Source organism: Colobus angolensis, unplaced genomic scaffold (assembly GCF_000951035.1).
Source record: "Colobus angolensis palliatus isolate OR3802 unplaced genomic scaffold, Cang.pa_1.0 Scaffold533, whole genome shotgun sequence".
Classification (NCBI taxonomy): Eukaryota; Metazoa; Chordata; class Mammalia; order Primates; family Cercopithecidae; genus Colobus; species Colobus angolensis.
This window is the reverse complement of record NW_012118855.1, coordinates 509,868-529,640: the sequence shown is the minus strand read 5'-3', so window position 1 is coordinate 529,640 and position 19,773 is coordinate 509,868. Positions and strand designations below refer to the sequence as shown.

At 50.8% G+C, this 19,773-nt stretch overlaps 1 protein-coding gene across 1 annotated transcript in view; it reads left to right on the top strand.

Annotated features, from left to right (window-relative positions):
• Positions 1-7,821: 7,821 nt before the first annotated feature.
• PLA2G4D (phospholipase A2, group IVD (cytosolic)) overlaps positions 7,822-19,773 on the top strand; it is a 24,864-nt gene continuing 12,912 nt past the window's right edge. The window contains exons 1-12 of the mRNA XM_011961057.1: positions 7,822-7,866; positions 12,480-12,552; positions 12,744-12,880; positions 13,852-13,983; positions 14,660-14,700; positions 15,056-15,098; positions 16,451-16,514; positions 16,882-17,018; positions 17,807-17,914; positions 18,348-18,385; positions 18,567-18,702; positions 19,045-19,181. Coding sequence (XP_011816447.1) covers positions 7,822-7,866; positions 12,480-12,552; positions 12,744-12,880; positions 13,852-13,983; positions 14,660-14,700; positions 15,056-15,098; positions 16,451-16,514; positions 16,882-17,018; positions 17,807-17,914; positions 18,348-18,385; positions 18,567-18,702; positions 19,045-19,181 — 1,091 coding nt within the window. The remainder of the gene's footprint in view (positions 7,867-12,479; positions 12,553-12,743; positions 12,881-13,851; positions 13,984-14,659; positions 14,701-15,055; positions 15,099-16,450; positions 16,515-16,881; positions 17,019-17,806; positions 17,915-18,347; positions 18,386-18,566; positions 18,703-19,044; positions 19,182-19,773) is intronic.

Genomic DNA, 19,773 nt, shown 5'->3' with positions numbered 1-19,773 from the left:
GAGCAGGGAGATGCCCTGGAGACGGAGAAGGCCTGGTGAGGAGAGGCACAGGGGTTCCGGGAGAGGTCAGAGCAGGTACCTCAGGATGTCTTAAAACATGATTCTCAAATAAAACGATAACCTCTGATAGTGTTTACAGAATTCAGAAATAATATTGATTTAACTTTATTATGAGGCAACACATATTTTCCTGTATTTCTAGATATAGTTTGGAAAACTCTCCTTAATAGTCTGTTTTATATGCCTTGTATTTAAAAGTTTGTTTTAGTCGTTTTTGAAAGACTATTGCTGCTGCAAATAGTTGTGTACTGTGCATTCTCAACTTCAGTCAATTGTTTAAGAGCATCGTAATCTAACCAGAGCATCCACTTGGAGAATGTTTTTTTGTGTGTGGTCTAGGGTGACAAAAGACCACAAAAATGTGTGGCCTAGATTTTTCCAACTATGTCTTTAACTTTATGATTCAAGACCAGTTATAGGATGAATCTATATGTAAAAATAAAGTCTGATTTACAGAAGGAATTATTCTAAGGGGAAAACCCAGGGTCAAGCTGTATCTTTTCTGTCCTCTATATTGCGTGTCTATTTCTGTTACACAATGTGTTATTTCTTCCAATTTCCTATGGTAGCATGATAAATCATCAAAGAATCTGTTCGGGATATAAAACTTTCAAAGAGAATGCTTGATGAGTATCTTGATTATAACCTAGAATATGTACACATTAGTAAAATAACCAGATATACTACAGAACTCTCTGTTGGCTCAAACAGGGTGACCTCAATCCAGGTTTACTCTTGATATCACTCTATGGGCTGAGGGAGGAGACTTAAAGCTCAGGGTTTGTTTTTCCCAGCACAGATAGTAGTGATAGTGCATTATGTTTTAATAAGAAAAACCAGTAAACCTAGAGAAATTTTAAAAAGCATGGTTGAGGCATATTTTTTTCATAATTATATACTTATCTATTTATTGTCCGTGGAAAATATATGTGCAGAAGTATTTCTTCTGTTATTTGTTACTACTTTTTAAATTTGTTCCAAAGATAATACTGCCATACTGTATTCCCTCTGTAAGTAAGGAAAGCAAACCAAACCAAACTCACTCAAAACCAGCAGTGCTGCTATCAGATAAGTAGATGTCAATGTATACCTACAAGGAAAAACTAACAAACGTAATGTGTTAATTCAACCTTTTTCTATATAGTATTTCCAAGTCAGACTTTCCTACATTCCTGGAATTTAGTTTGATATACCAAGAATAATATGATAAAAATCATGAAAAAATATTTGCTTTGATTACTGTGGGAGGGATGAAATGTTCAATTGTATTAAAACAAACAAAAATTTCAGAGAAGAAACAAAACAAAACATGGTTCTATTTCTTATCCCAAAGCTCAAGGGCCTGCTACCACTGCCTCCAAACTAAGTTAATTAGCTGACTAATATTTGTGTACAGCTCTTCCATGGCTCTTTACATTGAAATTCCAGAGGCTCTGTTCTGGGTTGTATATCTGCCCCAGCACTCCAGGGCCTGAGGTGTAATGTCCCAGGTTCTGGAACACTGTACTTACCCCTTTGGCTGAGAGACATGGAGTGGAAGGTGGGTTGTACACTGGAGGTGGGGATCAGGCCTGTTTTTACTCTCACAGCTGTCTGTCTGGAACATGGTAGATAATAATGATTTGTGGGATGAATGGATGGCTTGGCTTGGTGGTGCCCTGTCGCTTGCTTACAGCAAGGCTTATCCTCTCCAGTAGCCCTAGAATGTGGGCAGGCGTGAGGTGTCCCTTTCCTGGTTGGTCCTGAGCACTCCTGGACAGGAAATGGTCCTTTCTCTCATGTCAGCAGTGTAAATAACCACTTCCTCATGAGGCAAGAGGACAGGCCCACTTGTGCCTTCCCATGGTACTCAGCGCTGAACACTGAAGCATGTGTCATGCCTTCCTCACGCTACATATCTTGCCATCTGACCAACCACCTGCTCCAGGGTTTTTGCCTGGAATGGAAACTCAACAGATCATCGGCCCTGATGCCTCCTACACCCCTTTCAGTCAGCTGTCTCCTCTTCTCTGTGACATTGTCATCGAGTGCTGTTCTAAGCAAGCATAAAGGGAAGGGGGTGGCCAAACCCTTCTTTCCTGGGGTTAAAGCAGGTGGGGAGGTGCTGAGACCCAAGTGAAATGCCCAGGACTAGATCTACTCCATCAGGCAAGGCTTGATCCAGGGACTCTCTATGCTCCCTTTTGCCTGCACTTCCTCTGGAGGGAGACTGTACTGTGGCCTCTGGGCTCTACTCCCAGGGTGACCTGGGGGCAGTTCATCAACCAACTCCTGCCTCCATTTTCTCATTTGTAGAATGAGGATAATAAAAGTTCCCCATCTGACAGGGCTTGGGGAATCTCCTTAGCCAGATCCTAAAAACATCCATAGCCACACCAATGTCAGTAGAGAGGCAGAAACAGGAAGACAGCTAGCTTCACCAATTGTGGATAAAATAAGGATGTTCTCTGTATAGAGTGCTTTGAACAGTGTGACACAAGGGTGTGTATTATGGAGCCTGAAGGTTATACAAGTTGACACAAAGTTAGGTACAAAAGTTAATATTCTTTGCAAATGATAAAAATAAATCACACAAAAATTCAAATTTTAAAAGGTTGATAAATTCCAAAATATCACAAAATTTTAAAATATACCATAATATGGGCCGGGTGCAGTGGCTCACGCCTGTAATCCCAGCACTTTGGGAGGCTGAAGCAGGCGGATCATTTGAGACCAGGAGTTCTTGACCAGCCTGGCCAACATGGTGAAACGCTGTCTCTACTAAAAACAGAAAAATTAGCCAGGCCTGGTGGTGCGCACCTGTAATCCTAGCTGCTGGGGTGGCTGAGACACCATAATCACTCAAACTGGGGAGGTGGAGGTTGCAGAGAGCTGAGATCATGTCACTGCACTCCAGCCTGGACCACAGAGTGAGACTCCGTCTCAAACAACAACAACAACAACAAAATACCATGATATTTGTGTGAATCAGCGCCAGGCACACCTCCAGGCTTCTCCCTCCACTACTTGCCTGAATACACCTTGATTGCCTTTTTGTTTAACACCCATTTTGTGAGGTTTTTTTTTTTTTTCATTTCTTCCTTGCTATATAACAATACCAATTTTGTAATATCATTTTCTTTGGTGCAAATAGGTAGCAATCTTTCCTCTAGTCTGGTGGTTTGAAATTTTTAGAAAATTATTGATAGTTAATAGTAGTTCATTATTGTTTCTTTCAGCTTCATAATTCTTTAGTGGTAATGTTACATAAAACTTCAGGATCATTGCAAATTTAGGAAAACTTCTGCTTTACTTACTACGGCTGTGTAATAAATCACCCAAAATGTAATGGCATAACTCAGCAACCACTCTGTCAGGCTCACAGATATTTCGTGTGTCAGAAATTCAGAAAGGGCCCTGGCTAGGGGTGACCCAGCCCCTGGGGCTAAAATCGTGGGACGGCTCATTTGTCCGTGGGTCTGGAGCCTGGGCTGGGCCGGCGGGAAATTAGGGCTGCTGACTCCAGCGCCCACTGGTGGCCTGTCCGTATGGCTGGGCTTCCCCACAGTATGGCCGCCTCAGGGGAGCTGGGTGTTTCACCTGGTGGCTCAGGGCTCTAAGGGGGAGTGTTCTAGCCATTAAAAAAGAGAGCTGCATCACCTTACGATCTAACCTGGGAGTCAAGCAGTCACTTTTCTTACATCCTGTAAGTTACCAATCACAAGCCCACCAGATTTAAGAGAAGGGCAGTTGGCCTCTATGTTTTGATGGGGAGTGGCAAGGTGCTGGAAGAGCGTGGACAGGAGATACTGGTGCAACCATTATTGGAAAACAGAATCTGCCGCAGCCTCTATCAAGCTTCTTTGGTGTATAAGCTGTTGTAGGTGTTGTGCTAGCTGCTGTAGTACAGGAATCACGATACATATTCTATTAATATTTCTTAAAAATACCCTCAGATAAAGGAAAACACACATTCTAGACATGATGGGAAACACCCTTTTTGGGAGAGAACTTCTGTTTTGATCAGGTGTCAAGGAAAACCAGGTCTTCCACTTATAATGTCGTGTGTTGGATTGGAGGAATTTTTCAGATTGGTTTCTGGCTCTGGATATTTCAGACCTCGTTTCTCTTCCTCTATCCAATTCTTCTGGCACCAAAGGACACAGCCACATCACAGTGAACTTTGCTATACATGGAGCTGACTACACATGGAGCTGACTTCACTATATGTGAAGCCGACTGCAAATCCCATCAATATATCTCACTAAACTGAAATAAAACATACCTCTAACTCAACCTCTCCTTAACCAGATCCTAAAAATATCTATAGCCACACCAATGCTAACAGAGGTGTAGGAATGGGAAGACAGCAGTCTTTACCAATTGTGGATACAATCGTTTACTACTGTGAATTTTACTAAAATGTATGATCACAAGAACCTACTGCTAGGGCTCCCTTTGGAGCCTTGGAAGGGCATGTGTGTGCAAGGAGAAGACCCAGCTTAAGCATCATTACCTACACAATAAAACTGCCTCTGCCTGACACATAGGAAGTGTTAGTTATATAGGTATTTATCATTACTGGCTCCATCTTCCTGACAAATTTTCCTCTCGTGGTGGCAATATGGATACATTTAGCAGGCCCAGCTTCATATCCTCCCAAGTTCTGCCCAGCAGGAAAGACAAAGTGTCTTTCTCAGAACTTCATGCACCAGCATTTATTGTGATTGCACCAGCTGGAGTCATGAGTCCAATGAACCAAATACTTTGGTCAGAAAGATTCCAGGAGCTGACTGGCCAGCCTTGGACCACATGCTGTGTTTTTGCAGCTGGAGGTGGAGTCAACAGCACCCAAACCAAGGGGAAAGAGAGTAGGGGAGGGCTGGTTTCCAGAGAAAATCTGGGGAAATTAAAGGAGCCTTGAGTGCTGCATGAAAAAATTATGTTTGTTTACTGTGAGTGTAGAGCAAACGTTGAGAGAGACAGTGGTGGGAAGGATACCCAGCAAGGGAGAGGGATGAGAGAGTGGAAAGCATGGTGCCCAAGACCTCCTCCAGCATGGCTGCTTAGGTCACTTCTGCTCTGATGGGCTCTCCGGGCGTGGCCCTCCTTTGAGGACCCCCCTGGCCTGGGTGAGCAGCATGTGGCCTCAGCCCAGCCCCGCTGTGCCTGCCAGCCCTGTTCCAGGCTGACTGCCTGCAGGTCACCTCTGCCAGTCTTCTGTCTTCTTGTCCTGACCTTTGTAGTTCTTGCTCTGATCCCTATTCATAGCTCCCTATTCATAGCCCTTGGAGGGTTGGAGTAGGGAGATCTCTAGGACTTCAGCCTGAGGCCTTCCCTGCTCCGGGTGCTTCCCCTTTCCCACCTTGGGTCTCCACCATGTGTCAAAACCCTAAGTCTTGGCACATAATTCATGGAAACTGTGATGGGAGCATCCTAAATATTTCCTTTCATCTGTGCAGAACCCCGTGGCTCTCTTCAAGTGGGGCTAGCCACGTGCGACCTGTTGAGCAATGGTTTCCCATCTATTTCAAACTCTTTTTGAGAGTGTGATTAAAGTTGTAGACCTGAGTTCTCTGGTAAGGTAGGCTGTAGCCACATGCAGCTGCTGGACTCTGGAAATGTGGCTGGGCTGAACTAAGATGTGCTGCAAGCATAAAACACAGTGGATTTTGAAGTCTTAGTATGAAAAAAAGTAAAATATCTCCTTAATAATTTTATATGTTGATTGCATGTTGAATTGATAATACCTGAGATTACTGGGCTAAATGTATATTAATTTCACTGTATCATTTTACGTCTTTTTGTGTGGCCACTAGAAAGTTTAATACAACATCTGTGGAGCTCCCAAACATTCCTACTGGACAGTGCTGTTCTAGACCCCTTCTCTAGAAACATTCACACAGGGATACACAATCAGATAATTTTTATACAATTTCAGGGCCGGTTAAAACTATCCTAATTCCCATCCATGGACCCTAGCCCCAAATTAAGAATCTCTGAATTAGGAAGTTCGTGGTTTTCACCAGGCCCAGCATCTACCACACCATTGCACAGGTGGGGAAACTGAGCACCATGCCCTCCTCCGGGCATGTCCAGCTGTCCTCTGGCGGGGAGGGGGTGCCTGGCCCTCCCATACTGGAGTGGGGTGCTGGGGCTGAGGTCACCTCGTGGAACGTCTTGCTACAGTTCTGCCTCCCTAGGCTCCCCCAGTGGATCCTGGTGGGCGTATGGAGATGACAGGCAGGGAGGTTAATCAAGATTCCTAAGGTCCCAGGATTCCTCTGGAACAGGCCTAAACAATGGAGGCCACCAAGGACCAGGGAAGTTCTGGTGGGTGGGCTTCAGGATAGAGAGTACAATCCCAGCCTTTCCAGTCACCAGCTGGGTGACTTTCTGTATCGCTTTGTCTGTGACCCACTTGAAATAAGTTGTTCTTTGTAGTTTTCTACATCTTACACTTACTTCCTTTTTTTTTTTTTCTTTTTTAAAGAGACAGCGTCTCACCCTGTCACCCAGGCTGGAGTGCAAAGGTGCAATTATAGCTCACTGCAGCCTTGAACTCCTGGGCTCAAACAATTCTCCCACCTCAGCCTCCTGAGTAGCTGGGACCATAGGCATGTGCCACCATGCCCCACTAATTTAGAACAATTTTTTTGTAGAGATGGGGGTCTCACCATGTTGCCCAGGCTGGTCTCCATTTCCTCCTCAAGCAATTCTCCCTCCTCGACTCCCCAAAGTGCCGGGATTATGGACATGAGCCACCATGCTCAACCACTCCATTCACTTTTTAATTAGATTTTATATCTGGTTCATGCAAATGACAGGTATTTCCATCCAAATAATGTTTACTTGTTCATAGACCATTAGATTTCTGTTTTGACCAACTCTAATACATTTTAGATCCATTTGTAGTAATTTAACATTAACTCAATTTCACTTGCTTTGAAAAACAAATCATCGCTGTTCAACTGTATACAGAATTGATGGTAAAATGACTGAATTCATGTCATTTTAGGAGAGTGTTCAGTGCTCTCGTGCGCACTGAATGCTTTAAATGGTGAGGTGGCTTCACAAAGGTTTCTTCTACAATTTTCATAACCTAAGAGTCTCCTGATTGGTCTCTCTTACCTTTATTACAAAGTCTAACAGAAATCCCCTAAACTCTTAGGGCCCGCCGCATGGAGGTGAGGGGCTTGTGAGGGGGGATGTCCAGACCCCTCTGCCGCTCCCTGGAGCCTGCTCAGGTCGGGTGAGGAGGACACACTAGCCTGGGCCTGTCACCACGACTGCTCTTGTTTTCACCCCCTGGACTCCCTGCTGCACAGAGCTGTGCAGGAGGGCTGGCCCCTTGCCTAGTCTCAGGTGCTCAGCCCTCCCCTCCTCTAGAGGCTGCTCAGCTCTACCCCCACCCCATCCTCTGCCCTCAGCCTCAGGGGAACCAGCTTCCTGCCACCACTCCTGAGACTCATCTGCCTCCCCCTGGCTGCATCTTCTGTCCTGAAACTCCAGGTCTGGAAGAGGTGCTCCACCTGCAGGTCCTGGAGCCCTGCCAGAGGTTTCTGGAGATGCTGGTTGACCCAGCCTATTGGGGAAGAGGGGCAGGTGCAGAGCTGAAAGAGCGACCTGGGGGTGGAGCCCCAACCTGTTTATAGGATCGTGGCTCATCGAAGGCTGGCAGATTCACGCTGGTCCCATCCCATTGGGACCGTCGCTGCCACCCAGCCAGAGAGCTAGCATCTTGGCAAGGGCTGGGCCTGGAGTGAAGCTGGAAGGGCTAGCATGGAGAGTCTGTCACCTGGGGGACCACCTGGCCATCCTTACCAGGTAATAGTGTCTGCAGAGCATGTGGGCACCAGTCAGGGCAGGCCTGGGGCCAGGGTGCTTTCTGGGAAGTGTGAGAGCTGGAATCAGGGTGATTTCAATCTCTACCAGACTGGGCCAGAGGGCGAGGGAGTCTGAGATTTGGGATGCAGAGTGGGTGGGGTGGGTGGGCAGCATCCGTAGATGCGGGGACTGGGAAACATGAGTCTGGTCAGCAGAGCTTCCTTTCGCCACCACCAGTGACCACAGCAGTGCCCTTAGGGACCACCTCCCCACCAACATCGGACAACACAGTGGCTGCGTGTGTCACAAAAGGAGACCCACCAGGTCCACAGCCCCATCACCACAAGCCAGCAGACTTCCTGGAACTGGCTGGACTCCTGGGATCACCCTGTGTGTCTCTGGAGCTCTGGGAGCCCAAATCCCCATCCACCGCCAAGTATTTACTAGGCCAAGAGCTGGGGGGCTGCACCCAGGCCAGGGAGGCCTGTAAAACTGCTCACACCCACCTCTGTCATGTGTTTCTCCAAAGCCCAGAGTTGTCATCCTCTGCCAGGGACCAAGGCCAGCAGGGTTGGCTCCTGGTCCGGTGCCCCAGGTGGTGGCCAGGAATGAGGCTAAGTGTGCCAAAGTCACTGTCACCTACAGGTGACTGGGCTGACAAATGTCCTCCAGAAGCCTCTGGGTTCGTCATCAATTAAGGTGGTATTTCAGATGGGAGGATCTTTCAGAAGGGAAGGTGACACCCCTATGCCCTCAGGAGAAAAGATTCCTATCAGTTAATTATGTCGGTTAGCTCAGTAATCATATTAGTCAAATCTGTGACAAATCTATGAATATCTATTAGTCAGATTAGACAAATCTATGAAAATCTAGTGTCTAGATATCCGTGGGGCAATGAGGGAAGAGTTGCATGCTTTTCCAAAGAAGCAAAGTCCTGGGTAGGTAGAATAGACGGGGTATGAGCTCTGGCCTCCAAGTTTGAATTCCAACTCTGTCCCTGCTAACTCTGTGACCTTGGGCAAGTTAGCCTCTCTCAGCCTCAATTCCCTCATCTAGAAAATGGGAGGAAATGGGAGTACTGTTTTTTGAAGTTGTGGGAGGATAAATAAAGTTACAGTGGGTAACATGCTTAGTACAGTACTGTCACCCTACAGAAAGACACCAGAGAAAATGATCTCTAACTATGCTGTGTTTACCCTGGAACGATAAATGACTGTGGCTCAGAATATGCCGAATGACAGGCCGCCAGGGCAATGGTGAGGGAAGGGGAAAGGGAAGCTTTCACTGGGAAAAAAGGGGAGGCTCACAGAAACTGCTTGGAAACAGAATTCATTGGTTCTGGAGGCTCAAAGCCAGAATTGTCAGTTCACTGGTGGAGATGCTGTTACTGGGCGCATGTGTTTTTTGAGAGCATCTTATCTGAATTACTGCAGTCCTAATGGATGTCTAGTGATAAACGTTGTCAGCTAATCTCCCTGGCGAAGGCTATACCCCTTCCCCCTTTTCCCTCAGCCTGCTCAAGGTCTAGCTCCCGGGTAAAACAAAAGCCTAAGTGTCAGCGATTTGGGAGCCTGAGTCTGCCCCGCACCTGGAAAGCACCTCACCTCCAACTGGCATTGGCAGGACTGAGTCCCCAGGACCAGGGGCTGTGCCCAGGGGTTCCACCTCTCTTCTCTCTGACCTCCTGCATTGCCCCACCACAGGGCACTGGTGCCAGCAGGGGACAGGGCGGGTCTGCTCATTTCCGTCTTCCTGCTGAAGAGGGACTTTGGCATGGAGATGCCGAAGGATGCGTGAAGGATGTAAAGCTGTTTTCTGTGGGGTTTGCACAAAGTCCTTGGAAACAGCTCTCATCTCAGACATGTAAACATGAGCTCTGCTCTTTCATGCATTCCCAGCCCTAATTTGTCGGGGTCTGACAAAACTGATTTCATCTTGGTATCTGCAACATTCACAGTGCCTGGAACACATGACAAATACTTAATGAACAGTAGAAGTAATAGCAGTTACTTAAAAACTTCTTACTTTATTCCTAAGCAGCCTGCAGGCATTAACATCCTAAGCCTCAGAATACTATGTGAGGTCAGAACTGATATTATTTCCACTACACATAAGGAAACAAAGGCAAAGAGAAGTTTAATGACTCGTCCGAGGTCACACAGCAAGTAAGTGGCAGGGCCAGGGTTTAAATCCAGACAAGCTGGCCCCAGAGTCTGCCTTTAAGCCCCCAGTGTCGTAAAGACCAGATATTGTAATCATTGTCGCAATAATACCGTGCTCTGGGCACTCCATGTTAGCGATGATCTTAGAGGCGAAGAGAATTGGGATTTCTCTTTAGGGAAAATGACCTGCCGGGGAATGGGCTTTCTGAGGTTGAGAAGCGCTCAGTGATGGGAGGGAGAAATGAACTACGGTGCTTAAACCCAGGTTAGTGACTGGCCAGACAGTGAGTAACTGGGGCCATTTCTTAGTAGCCCGAGTGGCTTTAGAGCAGCCCCCAAGCTGTGGACCTGTGGAGTGTCGGCCTGGCCCCGGGGAGCAGGGGAACGAGGCCAGGTTGCCTCTGCCCTTCCCCTGTCTTGTCTTGGAGTGGGACATTGAAACTCAACACCCTGCAGGGCCCCAGCATCCCAGCCATCACCTCCCTGTGGCCGGCAGTGGTGGAGTCTGAGTGAGGGGAGGAAATGGAGCTAGATGCCCCGAAGTTCATGAAATCTCTGCTGCTGACAACATCTATAAGGCTTAAGGTTTATAGAGTTGACATGTTGCTGGTGCCACTGGAGTTAATCCCCAAGAAGAGAGAAACAAGTCTACCTTGCTTAGGGAGGTCGTGTATGCTCTGCTGGAAAGCTGCCTGGAATGATAGGGACGTTGGCATGGAACTGCAGAGAGGAAAGATGCAGGGGCAGGGCCACCAGGCATATGGTTTTGCTGTGGCCCATGGTCCTTTATGGTTTTTGGTGGTGAGTGGAGAGTCAGGTCCCCGTGGATGCTGAGCCAGCCCCTAGCAAGCAGCATCTGTGCAGAGCGGAGACCAGTGCTTGTAGGCACCGAGAACTTCCAACCACATGCATGGAAGTGGGTCTGGTCATGGGAGAGCGCAAAGCAGGAAACAGCTCTGGTTTTGCCACAACAGTCTCCCAGCTCTGCGGTGTCGAATGTTCACTGTGCAAACACTGCACTGCCTGTTGGCTCCCTCAGGATCAGGGAGGAGCAGGTGAAGGGATATAAGGGTCTGAGACAATCATACTTACTTAGTGGGGAGTCTAACCTGGTGGCAGAGCCGCTGAGTGGCAGAAGCTCCAGCAGGGTTTTTTTTTCTGGAATGAAGGTGGTCTGTGGGTTCTTCAGCACGGCCGCCATACTGCGTGGCTCCTGCGTTTAGCATTTCATAGGCCTTCATGCGCCCGGTGCCCCTTGGGGGTCCTGCCACCCTGTGGCCCAGCAGGGTCCCCTCCCGGCTGGGGGCTCCCACTACCCCACTCCCTGGCACAGGCAGTGCTCCTTCCTGACAGCCCCTGTTCTAACAGACCTTCTGTACGTGGGCTGTTACTGCTGCGGCCACGTGCCCCATAGGTGGTCCTCCTAGGAAGGCTCCTTTCCAAGAGGATGCAAGGCCAACAACCTTCCTTGGTGTCAGCCCACAGGAAACAAATGCCATTTGCCCTGCCAAACCCATTTGAGTAACTTCACATCGAAGGGGCTTATAAGAAACCTGTGCTAGGCACCCAGGAGAAGCCGTGCAGCAGGGCATAGGAAGAACAGAAACCCCAGGGCCCTCCTGATCCTGGCAGTGCCAGGGACCTCAGCAGTGGGGTGGGGAGACACCCCCAGTGCTCTTTCCCCAACAGGTCTCACCCACGCCCCACTGGCCATCCACTTTCCCTCCTGCCACCTACTCTCTGTTCATCTTCTCCTCCAGCTTCTGCCCACTCAGCTGCTTCTCCCTCTCACCTGGGCTGTCTGTGGCTGACATGGCCTCGTCAGCATCTTAATACATAGTGGCCTTTCACCCACAGCACCGACTGCTCCCTATGATGGCCCAGTGCTCCTGGAGTTTCCTCATTCATACGCTGTACAGTGCAGATCGCTGAGATTCAGGGTAGCACCTGTGGACTGGGCTGCCGAGGCTCAGCCTCCCTTAAGTCATGCGCCTGCTTCCTGTCCGGAAGGGCTGAGGGGTGGGCAGTGCTGGCAGTAGGGTCACCAAAGGTAGCCCTTGTTTTGCCAAAGGGCTGCCCTCCCTGGGAGCTCTGGGAAGGGCTGACATCTAACTGACCTGTGTGGTGGCCACTCCTCAGACCTCAGTTCCTTGCTCTGTCCACTACCCCATGTTTCTCTGTTCCTGAAGGGGAAGAGGTTCCACAAATCCCACCCTGGGTGGGCTGCTATTCCCTGACTGCTGCAGCCCAGAACCATGACCCCAAAGACAGAGGTGGACAAAGGCTGTGTGGTCCCCAGAGGGTGTCTCAGAATGCCTGGCAGCGGTCGGTGTCAGCACCACCAAGTACCAGGAGAGTGGTGAGGGGTGTCAGCAGCCCGGTACAGCACAGCAGCTCCAGGCATAGGGGAGGGAATGTGGGAAGGACTCTGGAGTTTGATTTTCTCTCCAGCAGGAGGCCTCTGCCTGCTGGCAGCTCACCGTGAGGGTCCTGGAGGCGCGGAACCTGCGCAGGGCCGACCTGTGTGAGTAAACGCCCTGTGCGCTCTGGCGGGAGCAGGGAGGACCGGATCCCATGGGAAGGGCCAAGATGAGCACCCTGGGGCTGGGCTGGGTCACCTGTGGTGACCGCCAGGGTCTTGATAAGAAACTGGCGTGGCCCATGGAGAGGGGTGTGAGGAATGCTTCCTCATGGAGTCTTCCTTAATCTTGGCAGTGAGTGAGGCCGACTCTTACGTGATCCTACAGCTGTCGACCGTGCCTGGAATGAAGTTTAAGACCAAGACGCTCACCGACACCAGTCATCCTGTGTGGAATGAGGCCTTCCATTTCCTTATCCAAAGTCAGGTCAAGGTGAAGGCCGGGGACTCCTGGCCACTTCCCTGTGAACAGGCCGGACCCCCATGCGAGGGTTCCTAGGGTCAAGCATGCTTCCTCCGGGGTTGTCAGAGAAACTCTTAGGAGAAGGGGGTCTCTGTGGCCTGGCCTGTCTGTGCTGTGTGCAAGGGAATGTATGAAAGAATGAACATGGTCCTTTCACCAACTGGCTGTGAGACTGACTCCTGCAAGCTGGGTTCCTCTCGAAGCCTAGCTATGAAACAGAGACAGTAAGAGCACCCTCCTGACTGGGTCATGCTGTGGGGTGAAATGAGACAGTGCGTGGAAGACCATGGAAGGTCACCAGCACATACCTTAGGGTGCAGCTCAGGGAGCCAGAGAAGCCAAGGAGAGAGACAGAGACACAGACAGAGAGAGAGGAAGAGAGAATTCTTTGACAGACTTTTATGTGTTTTGTTTTGTTTCTGTTTTTGTTTTGAGACGGAGTTTGCTCTTATTGCCCGGGCTGGAGTTGAATGGCACAATCTCAGCTCACTGCAACCTCCGCCTCCCAGGTTCAAGGGATTCTCCTGCCTCAGCCTCCCGAGTAGCTGGGATTACAGGCATCCATCACCATGTCCAGCTAATTTTTTTGTGTTTTTAGTAGAGATGGGGTTTCACCATGTTGGCCAGGCTGGTCTCGAACTCTTGGACTCAGGTGATCCACCCACCTCAGCCTCCCAAAGTGCTGGGATAACAGGCATGAGCCACCATGTCCAGCTCAGAATTTTATGTTTGATAAAAACAAAAATTAGAAGGAGGAAATTTGAAATTTAATAAGATTTCCTTACGTTTAAGTTTTACAGTTTTTTTTTTTATTTTGAAGTGCAGAAGAGTGGGGGCATAATAATCTTCTCTGGCTCTAGACATCAAGTAAGGGCTCAACAGAGGTGAGCTACTCTCGCTATGAGCAGATAAAATGCTAAGTCACTGTTCCTGGTTCCTAGAATGTTCTGGAACTTAGCATCTATGATGAGGACTCAGTCACGGAGGATGACATCTGCTTCAAGGTTCTCTATGATATCTCAGAAGTCCTCCCTGGCAAGCTGCTCCGGAAAACCTTCTCCCAGAGTCCCCAGGTGGGTGGGGAAGTCCCCATGGGCCCCACTTCTTCTGACTCCAAGCTGAGGAAGTTGCTGTTTCTCCCACCTGTTGGGAGACTGCTGGGGTGAACTCATTCACAGAAAATCTAAACCCCTTCCAGAGATATTTGCATTTTAATAAGCAAGGAGAAGGCTTCACTTTACAGTTACAGGCTAAATCACCCAGTGGAGGAATTTTAGCCACCGGTGGCAGGAAGGCTTTGGGAGAACTTCCTAACACCCCTCAAAATACAGTTCAGCATCCATCACTCCTGCTGGTGGTGCCAAGACCTGCTTTGTGAAGGACTTACCTGCCTTCCTGCTGCAGCCTGGGGGTGGGGACGGCAGAGTTCGGGGGTCTGGGCCCTCCTCAAGAAAAAGAAATGGGTCCTGCACATCATGCCTCCTTTGGCTGTGCTCCTTGTCTTCCCCTTCAGTCTTGCCCAGAGTGTGGGACCTCCGAGGGAGGGAGACCGGTTCTCTGCAGACTTACTAGCCACGGGCAATGTGGGCAGGTAGCCTCAGTTTCCTTGTCTGTAAATTGGAAATAATTGTACTAACGTGTCTCCCTTAGAGACTGCTTGAGAGGATGAGATGACACCTGTAAAAGAACTGTGTCAACTCTGAAGCAATAGGTATATGCTGATGACTTGCTCATCCTCTCTGATTTCAGGGAGAGGAGGAGCTGGATGTGGAGTTCCTGATGGAAGAAACGTGAGTAATGTCACACAGCCCAGGGAGTGTCTCGGGACTCAGGCTCTGTCTGAGGAAATGGCCCTGACCTAGATCTCCCTGTGGTCAGTCTGCCTGACTGTCCCTCATCTCCTACCTCTGCCAGAGAGGTCGGGTGTGGGGTGGGGCTTCTCTTAGGGAAATGCAGAGAGGAAGGCCGATGTTTTCAATGCCTGCTCTCTCCCCTCCCTTCTCCTCCTGCAAAGCATCTCCCCTTCCCTCTGAACCTTATCCAGGACCTACAGAGCCCTCAGCATCACCCAGGGAGACCCCACATGGGCGGGAGGGGGAGGTCAATGCAAGAAGCCTTTGCCTTTGCATGGTTTGATTTTTCCAGGTCGGATCGCCCAGAAAACCTCATCACCAACAAAGTCCTTGTGGTAAGCGCTTGCCCCAGGCTTAGGGGAGGGGCCCCAGAGCAGACACTTGGGGAGGGAGGGCAGCTGCCTGGGGTGTGGACCAGCAGGGACACGGAAGGGGCAGGGCTTCGTGGTAAAACCACCTCTGGCCTTCCAGCCAGGTGGCCACCTGGGGCTGTGGGTCTTAGAGGGGCCTGGAGCTAAGGGGCGCATAGAGAGAGGGGAGGCAGGGCTCTGCTGAGAGGAGGTTCTGGCCCACAGCTCTTCGGGGTGCTTCCGGAAGGTGTTTAGTCACCTGCGGTGAACTCAGAGTTTTAGGGATTGACTGAGCGCTTCCCTGGGAAGTGGTGAAGAAATCAGACAGGCCAGGCCCACCTTCTGGTTGTTCATGTTGAGGTCACCGAGGCTCAGAGGGAGCTCCCAGGGCGGTGTGCTGCCGACCTCGGAGACCGGATCCTAGAGATCGGATCCGGGGCTCAGGCAGTTCCCACTTGGGAGGGGGAGAGTCCCCGTCAGTGCTCCTAATCGCGGGCTCACGAAGCTGCAGTGAACAGAAATGGCCGCAAGGTGGCAAGCGGGTGACGCTCTAGAAGCTTTTATCACAGTGTCCCAGACCAGTGACACAGTATCCCAGACCAGCAGCACAGACCTGGGAGCAGGTGGGTCCAGGGTCATGTGCGAAGGCACCTAGGGCCCAGCATTTAAGCTCCCAGGGGCTGTTTGATGGGCGGGTATTACTTTTAAAAATACACATGAAAATAAAGTCAAGCCAATGGCACTGCCTCTTAGGAGGTGATGGAGACACGCAGCGGGTGGGCAAATTCAGTGATTGTGTGGAGCGTGGGTGGCGGCCATCTGCTGGTATGCTTCACAGATAGCACACAGAATCCCTTGGCAAGGCCACGGGGGCCTGGCCTTGTCAGTGTCCCCAGTTAGGCCACAGACGACAACCAGGAGATGTTCTGAGTGTTTCTCCGGCGCCCAGTCCACCGTCCTGTGGACGGGCGGCTCGCTTAGATTATTTGGAGTTGTGGTAGAATATCTCCTCCAGCTCCAAGCCACAGGGAAACAAGAGAAGAAAGAGCTGTATCTGAGGGCTGGGCGCTCTAGGAGGTTTCGGGAGTTTGGCAATGCCAGGAGAGCTGGAGGGGAGGTATGGAGACGGGGCCCGCCTGGCTGCTGGGGAGCATCAGCTTCAGCAGCGGCAGAGGCTCACCCATGGGGTCAAGGGTCTCTGCAGCCAATCCCATCCTGAGTCCACACAACTCCTTGTGTGTGTTGTGGATTTGAGACAGTGGGGCTCAGAGGGTTGAGGTTGAGGGGACCTCAGCTTACCCTGCAGAGGCCCCTGCCCATGATGTGGTCTTCCCCAGGCCCGAGAGCTGTCATGCCTGGATGTGCATCTGGACAGCGCAGGTAGCACCTCTGTGGTTGCAGGTGAGACCGGTTTAGAAGCAGGCCTGGACTCTGCCTGGACGTGGGGGTGAGGAGGATTGCTGGGAAGCCTGCACAGGGCGGGAGGCCAGCAGCAGGATAGAGCTTGCCTCTCCCTTCTCACCACCATGGCACAGAGGCCATGGGTCTCCTCTGGGCAGGAGGGTCCCCTGACCTGGTGGAGAGCATGTTGCAGAAGGCAAGAGTCTGGGGCAGGGGGATTGTGGGCCCCATGGACTGGGAAGGGCCCTTTTCAGATGGCCCAGGCTCCCAGGCATCCTCTGAGTCCAAGTGGTGGTGCTGCTGTTCCAGGTCCGAGCTGGGGTTCCGGGCTGTTGTTCTCGTGCTAACCTGCCCGCTCTCTCCCTAGATCAGGACAAGTTGGAGCTGGAGCTGGAGTTGAAGGGGTCCTATGAGGACACACAGACATCCTCCCTGGGCACAACCTCTGCCTTCCGCTTCCACTACATGGCAGCCCTAGAGACAGAGCTGAGTGGGCGCCTGAGGGTAGGTCTTGGCTCTAGACCTCATTTGCAATCCCAGGCTTGGGCAGCTCCAGCTGCTGCAGGCCCCTCCCTGCTCTCCCTGCCCACCAGGGCCAAGGCCCCTGTGGCCTTGTCAGCCTCCCTAGTTAGGTACCTCACCCTTGGCAGACATGGAGGACCACCAGGGGCCAGAGTGGTCATGGGGTTGCTGCACCATATCCATCTTTGAATCCTCCAACAGCCCCTCCAGTGATACCCTTAGAATAAGACATGATATCTGTGCCGACAAGGCCCTGCACAGCCTGGCACCTGCCCACCTCTGCTGCCTCATTTTGTTCCACATTCCCCCCATGCGCGATGTACCAGCCATCCTTGTCTCCTCTGTCATTTCCAACATGCCAGGTGCTCTCCTGTCCCCCACTGGCTCCTCCCAAGACTTCTTCCTCCTCCTCCTCAACATCTTAGCTCAAATGGTGCCTCCTCAGAGGGTCCTCCTTGACCCCCACCTCAAATAAACCCCACGTACTCCACCTTTGGTTGCATTAGAGACTGTCATAACACACCACTTATTTCCTTCACGACATTTACTAATATCAGTTCATTACCCCTGTATTTATAAATTTATACATGCTATTCAGTGAGAACAATGCCTTTGTACTACATAAATGTTGGCTCTTATAATTTTATAGTTATGATACTTATCAATATTATAATATTCTGTATTATCAGGGAGAGACTATATCTGTCTGGATTACAGTCTAGATACTCAGTAGGGATTTGTTGAATGAATGAATGATGCTTTCCCTCCAGAGCTCCACAAGCAATGTCTGGAATGGGGACAACTCAGCTCGGCACCTCACTGTGCCCCTGAGGCCCTTGATCGAGAAGGAGGTGACCATGGATGTGCCTGCTCAAGATGTAAGTGGCCTCAACTGGATGGGAAATGAGACAGTAAGAATGAAGATAAGGCTGGGCTCTGTGGCTTAAGCCTGTAATCCCAGCACTTTGGGAGGCTGAGGCAGGCAGATCACCTGAGGTCAGGAGTTCGAGAACAGCCTGGCCAGCATGGGGAAGTTCTGTCTCTACTAAAAATGCAAAAATTAGCTGGGCATGTTGGCACATACCTGTAATCCCAGCTACTCTGGAGGCTGAGGCAGGAGAATCGCTTGAACCCAGCAGGTGGAGGTTGCGGTGAGTCAAGATCGCACCACTGCACTCCAGCCTGAGCAACAAGAGCGAAACTCCATCTAAAAAAAAAAAAGAAGATGAAGGGGACCAAGGCCCCAGGGGATACCCATGTGCCACTTAGGGTCTAGGAGGGTCTGAGCAGGGTCTCTGGCTTTGATTTCAGGTCCCAGGAGTGAGGCTGCAGCTCAAGGCAGAGGGCTGGTAAGGGACATTGACATCTGTGGGGACAGTGAGAGGCGGGCATGCAGGAGGGGCGGGCTGTGGACAAGGGTGGTCCTTGAGATTGGAGGAGGGGCTCCTCTGGCAGCTCGCTGTGGGCTTGGCCAGCCGGTGGCTGAGCTATGCAGGTGTCCCCTGACCCCTGTATCCTCCATTGACGCAGCTCCAAGGAGCTGGCCGTGCACCTGGGCTTCAATCTGTGTGCAGAGGAGCAGGCCTTCCTGAGCAGGAGGAAGCAGGTGGTGGCCAAGGCCCTGAAGCAGGCCCTGCAGCTGGACGGAGACCTGCAGGAGGACGAGGTCTGGGGGCGCAGGGAGATGTGTGTGCAGATATCCTGGGCTGGCCATAAGGGAGTACCTGATTCCTATGCCTCTCCAGAAACTCCAGTCAGTGGAGAGTGGGCATATGTGGGGAGACATGGGAGCGTGGGTGGGCTTTGGGGATCTAACTCCCTTGGGAGCTCCATCCTGGGCTGACAGCCGTTGCTTCCAGAAGAAGGCTGGACCTAGCTCTGACCCTGACTCTATCAGGCCTCACCCATGTGGGCCCTGGAGACAGGGAGCCGGGCAGGGCTTTGGGTGACACAGGAGGCAGCTGGCCCCTTTCCTTGTTAATCCAGCCTGTGTCTGTGTGTGGTCCAGGTACCCATCGTGGGCATCATGGCCACAGGAGGAGGTGCCCGGGCCATGACCTCACTTTATGGCCACCTATTGGCCCTGCAGAAGCTGGGCCTGCTGGACTGTGTGACCTACCTCAGTGGCATCTCTGGCTCTACGTGGTGAGGATCCTGGGGGACTGGACGGCAGAGATGATCAGGGGCCATGGCGGGGCAGAGTGGACACCAGAGGGACCCTCTGTGTGGGGAGGCCAAGTAGGTGTGAGCAGTGTGATCTGATAGCAGCCAAGCAGCTTTCCCACGAGGGAGGAGACAGACGTTTACGGAAGCCCTGCCGTGAGCAAGGCGGTGCAGGAGGTGCGTTCCGGATGTTACTGAAGGGCTGTGAGGTAGCTGGCTCAGATGCAGCTGGGTCTGAGTTCCGGCTGACCCTGAGCAACTTATCTCCTCTGATTCTCAGTTGACGCAGCTCCAAACAGGGGCAATCATGGCACACACCGTGTGGGACTGGGGTGGGGGCATCACCCAAGTAAAGCACTTAACTTAATGCCCAGCACAGCCAGGAGTTCCTAATTGGTAGCTCTTTTTATTGTTCATTGTTATTATTTCATTTAATCTTCACCACACTCGAGGTAGATTCCCTTATTGTCCATTTAAGACTGTGTAGACATTGAGGTCGAAATGCTATTTTTACCTAAAGATAGCATGACCTCCCTACGCCCTCATCCTGCAGCATGACGAGGTGCAGCATCCC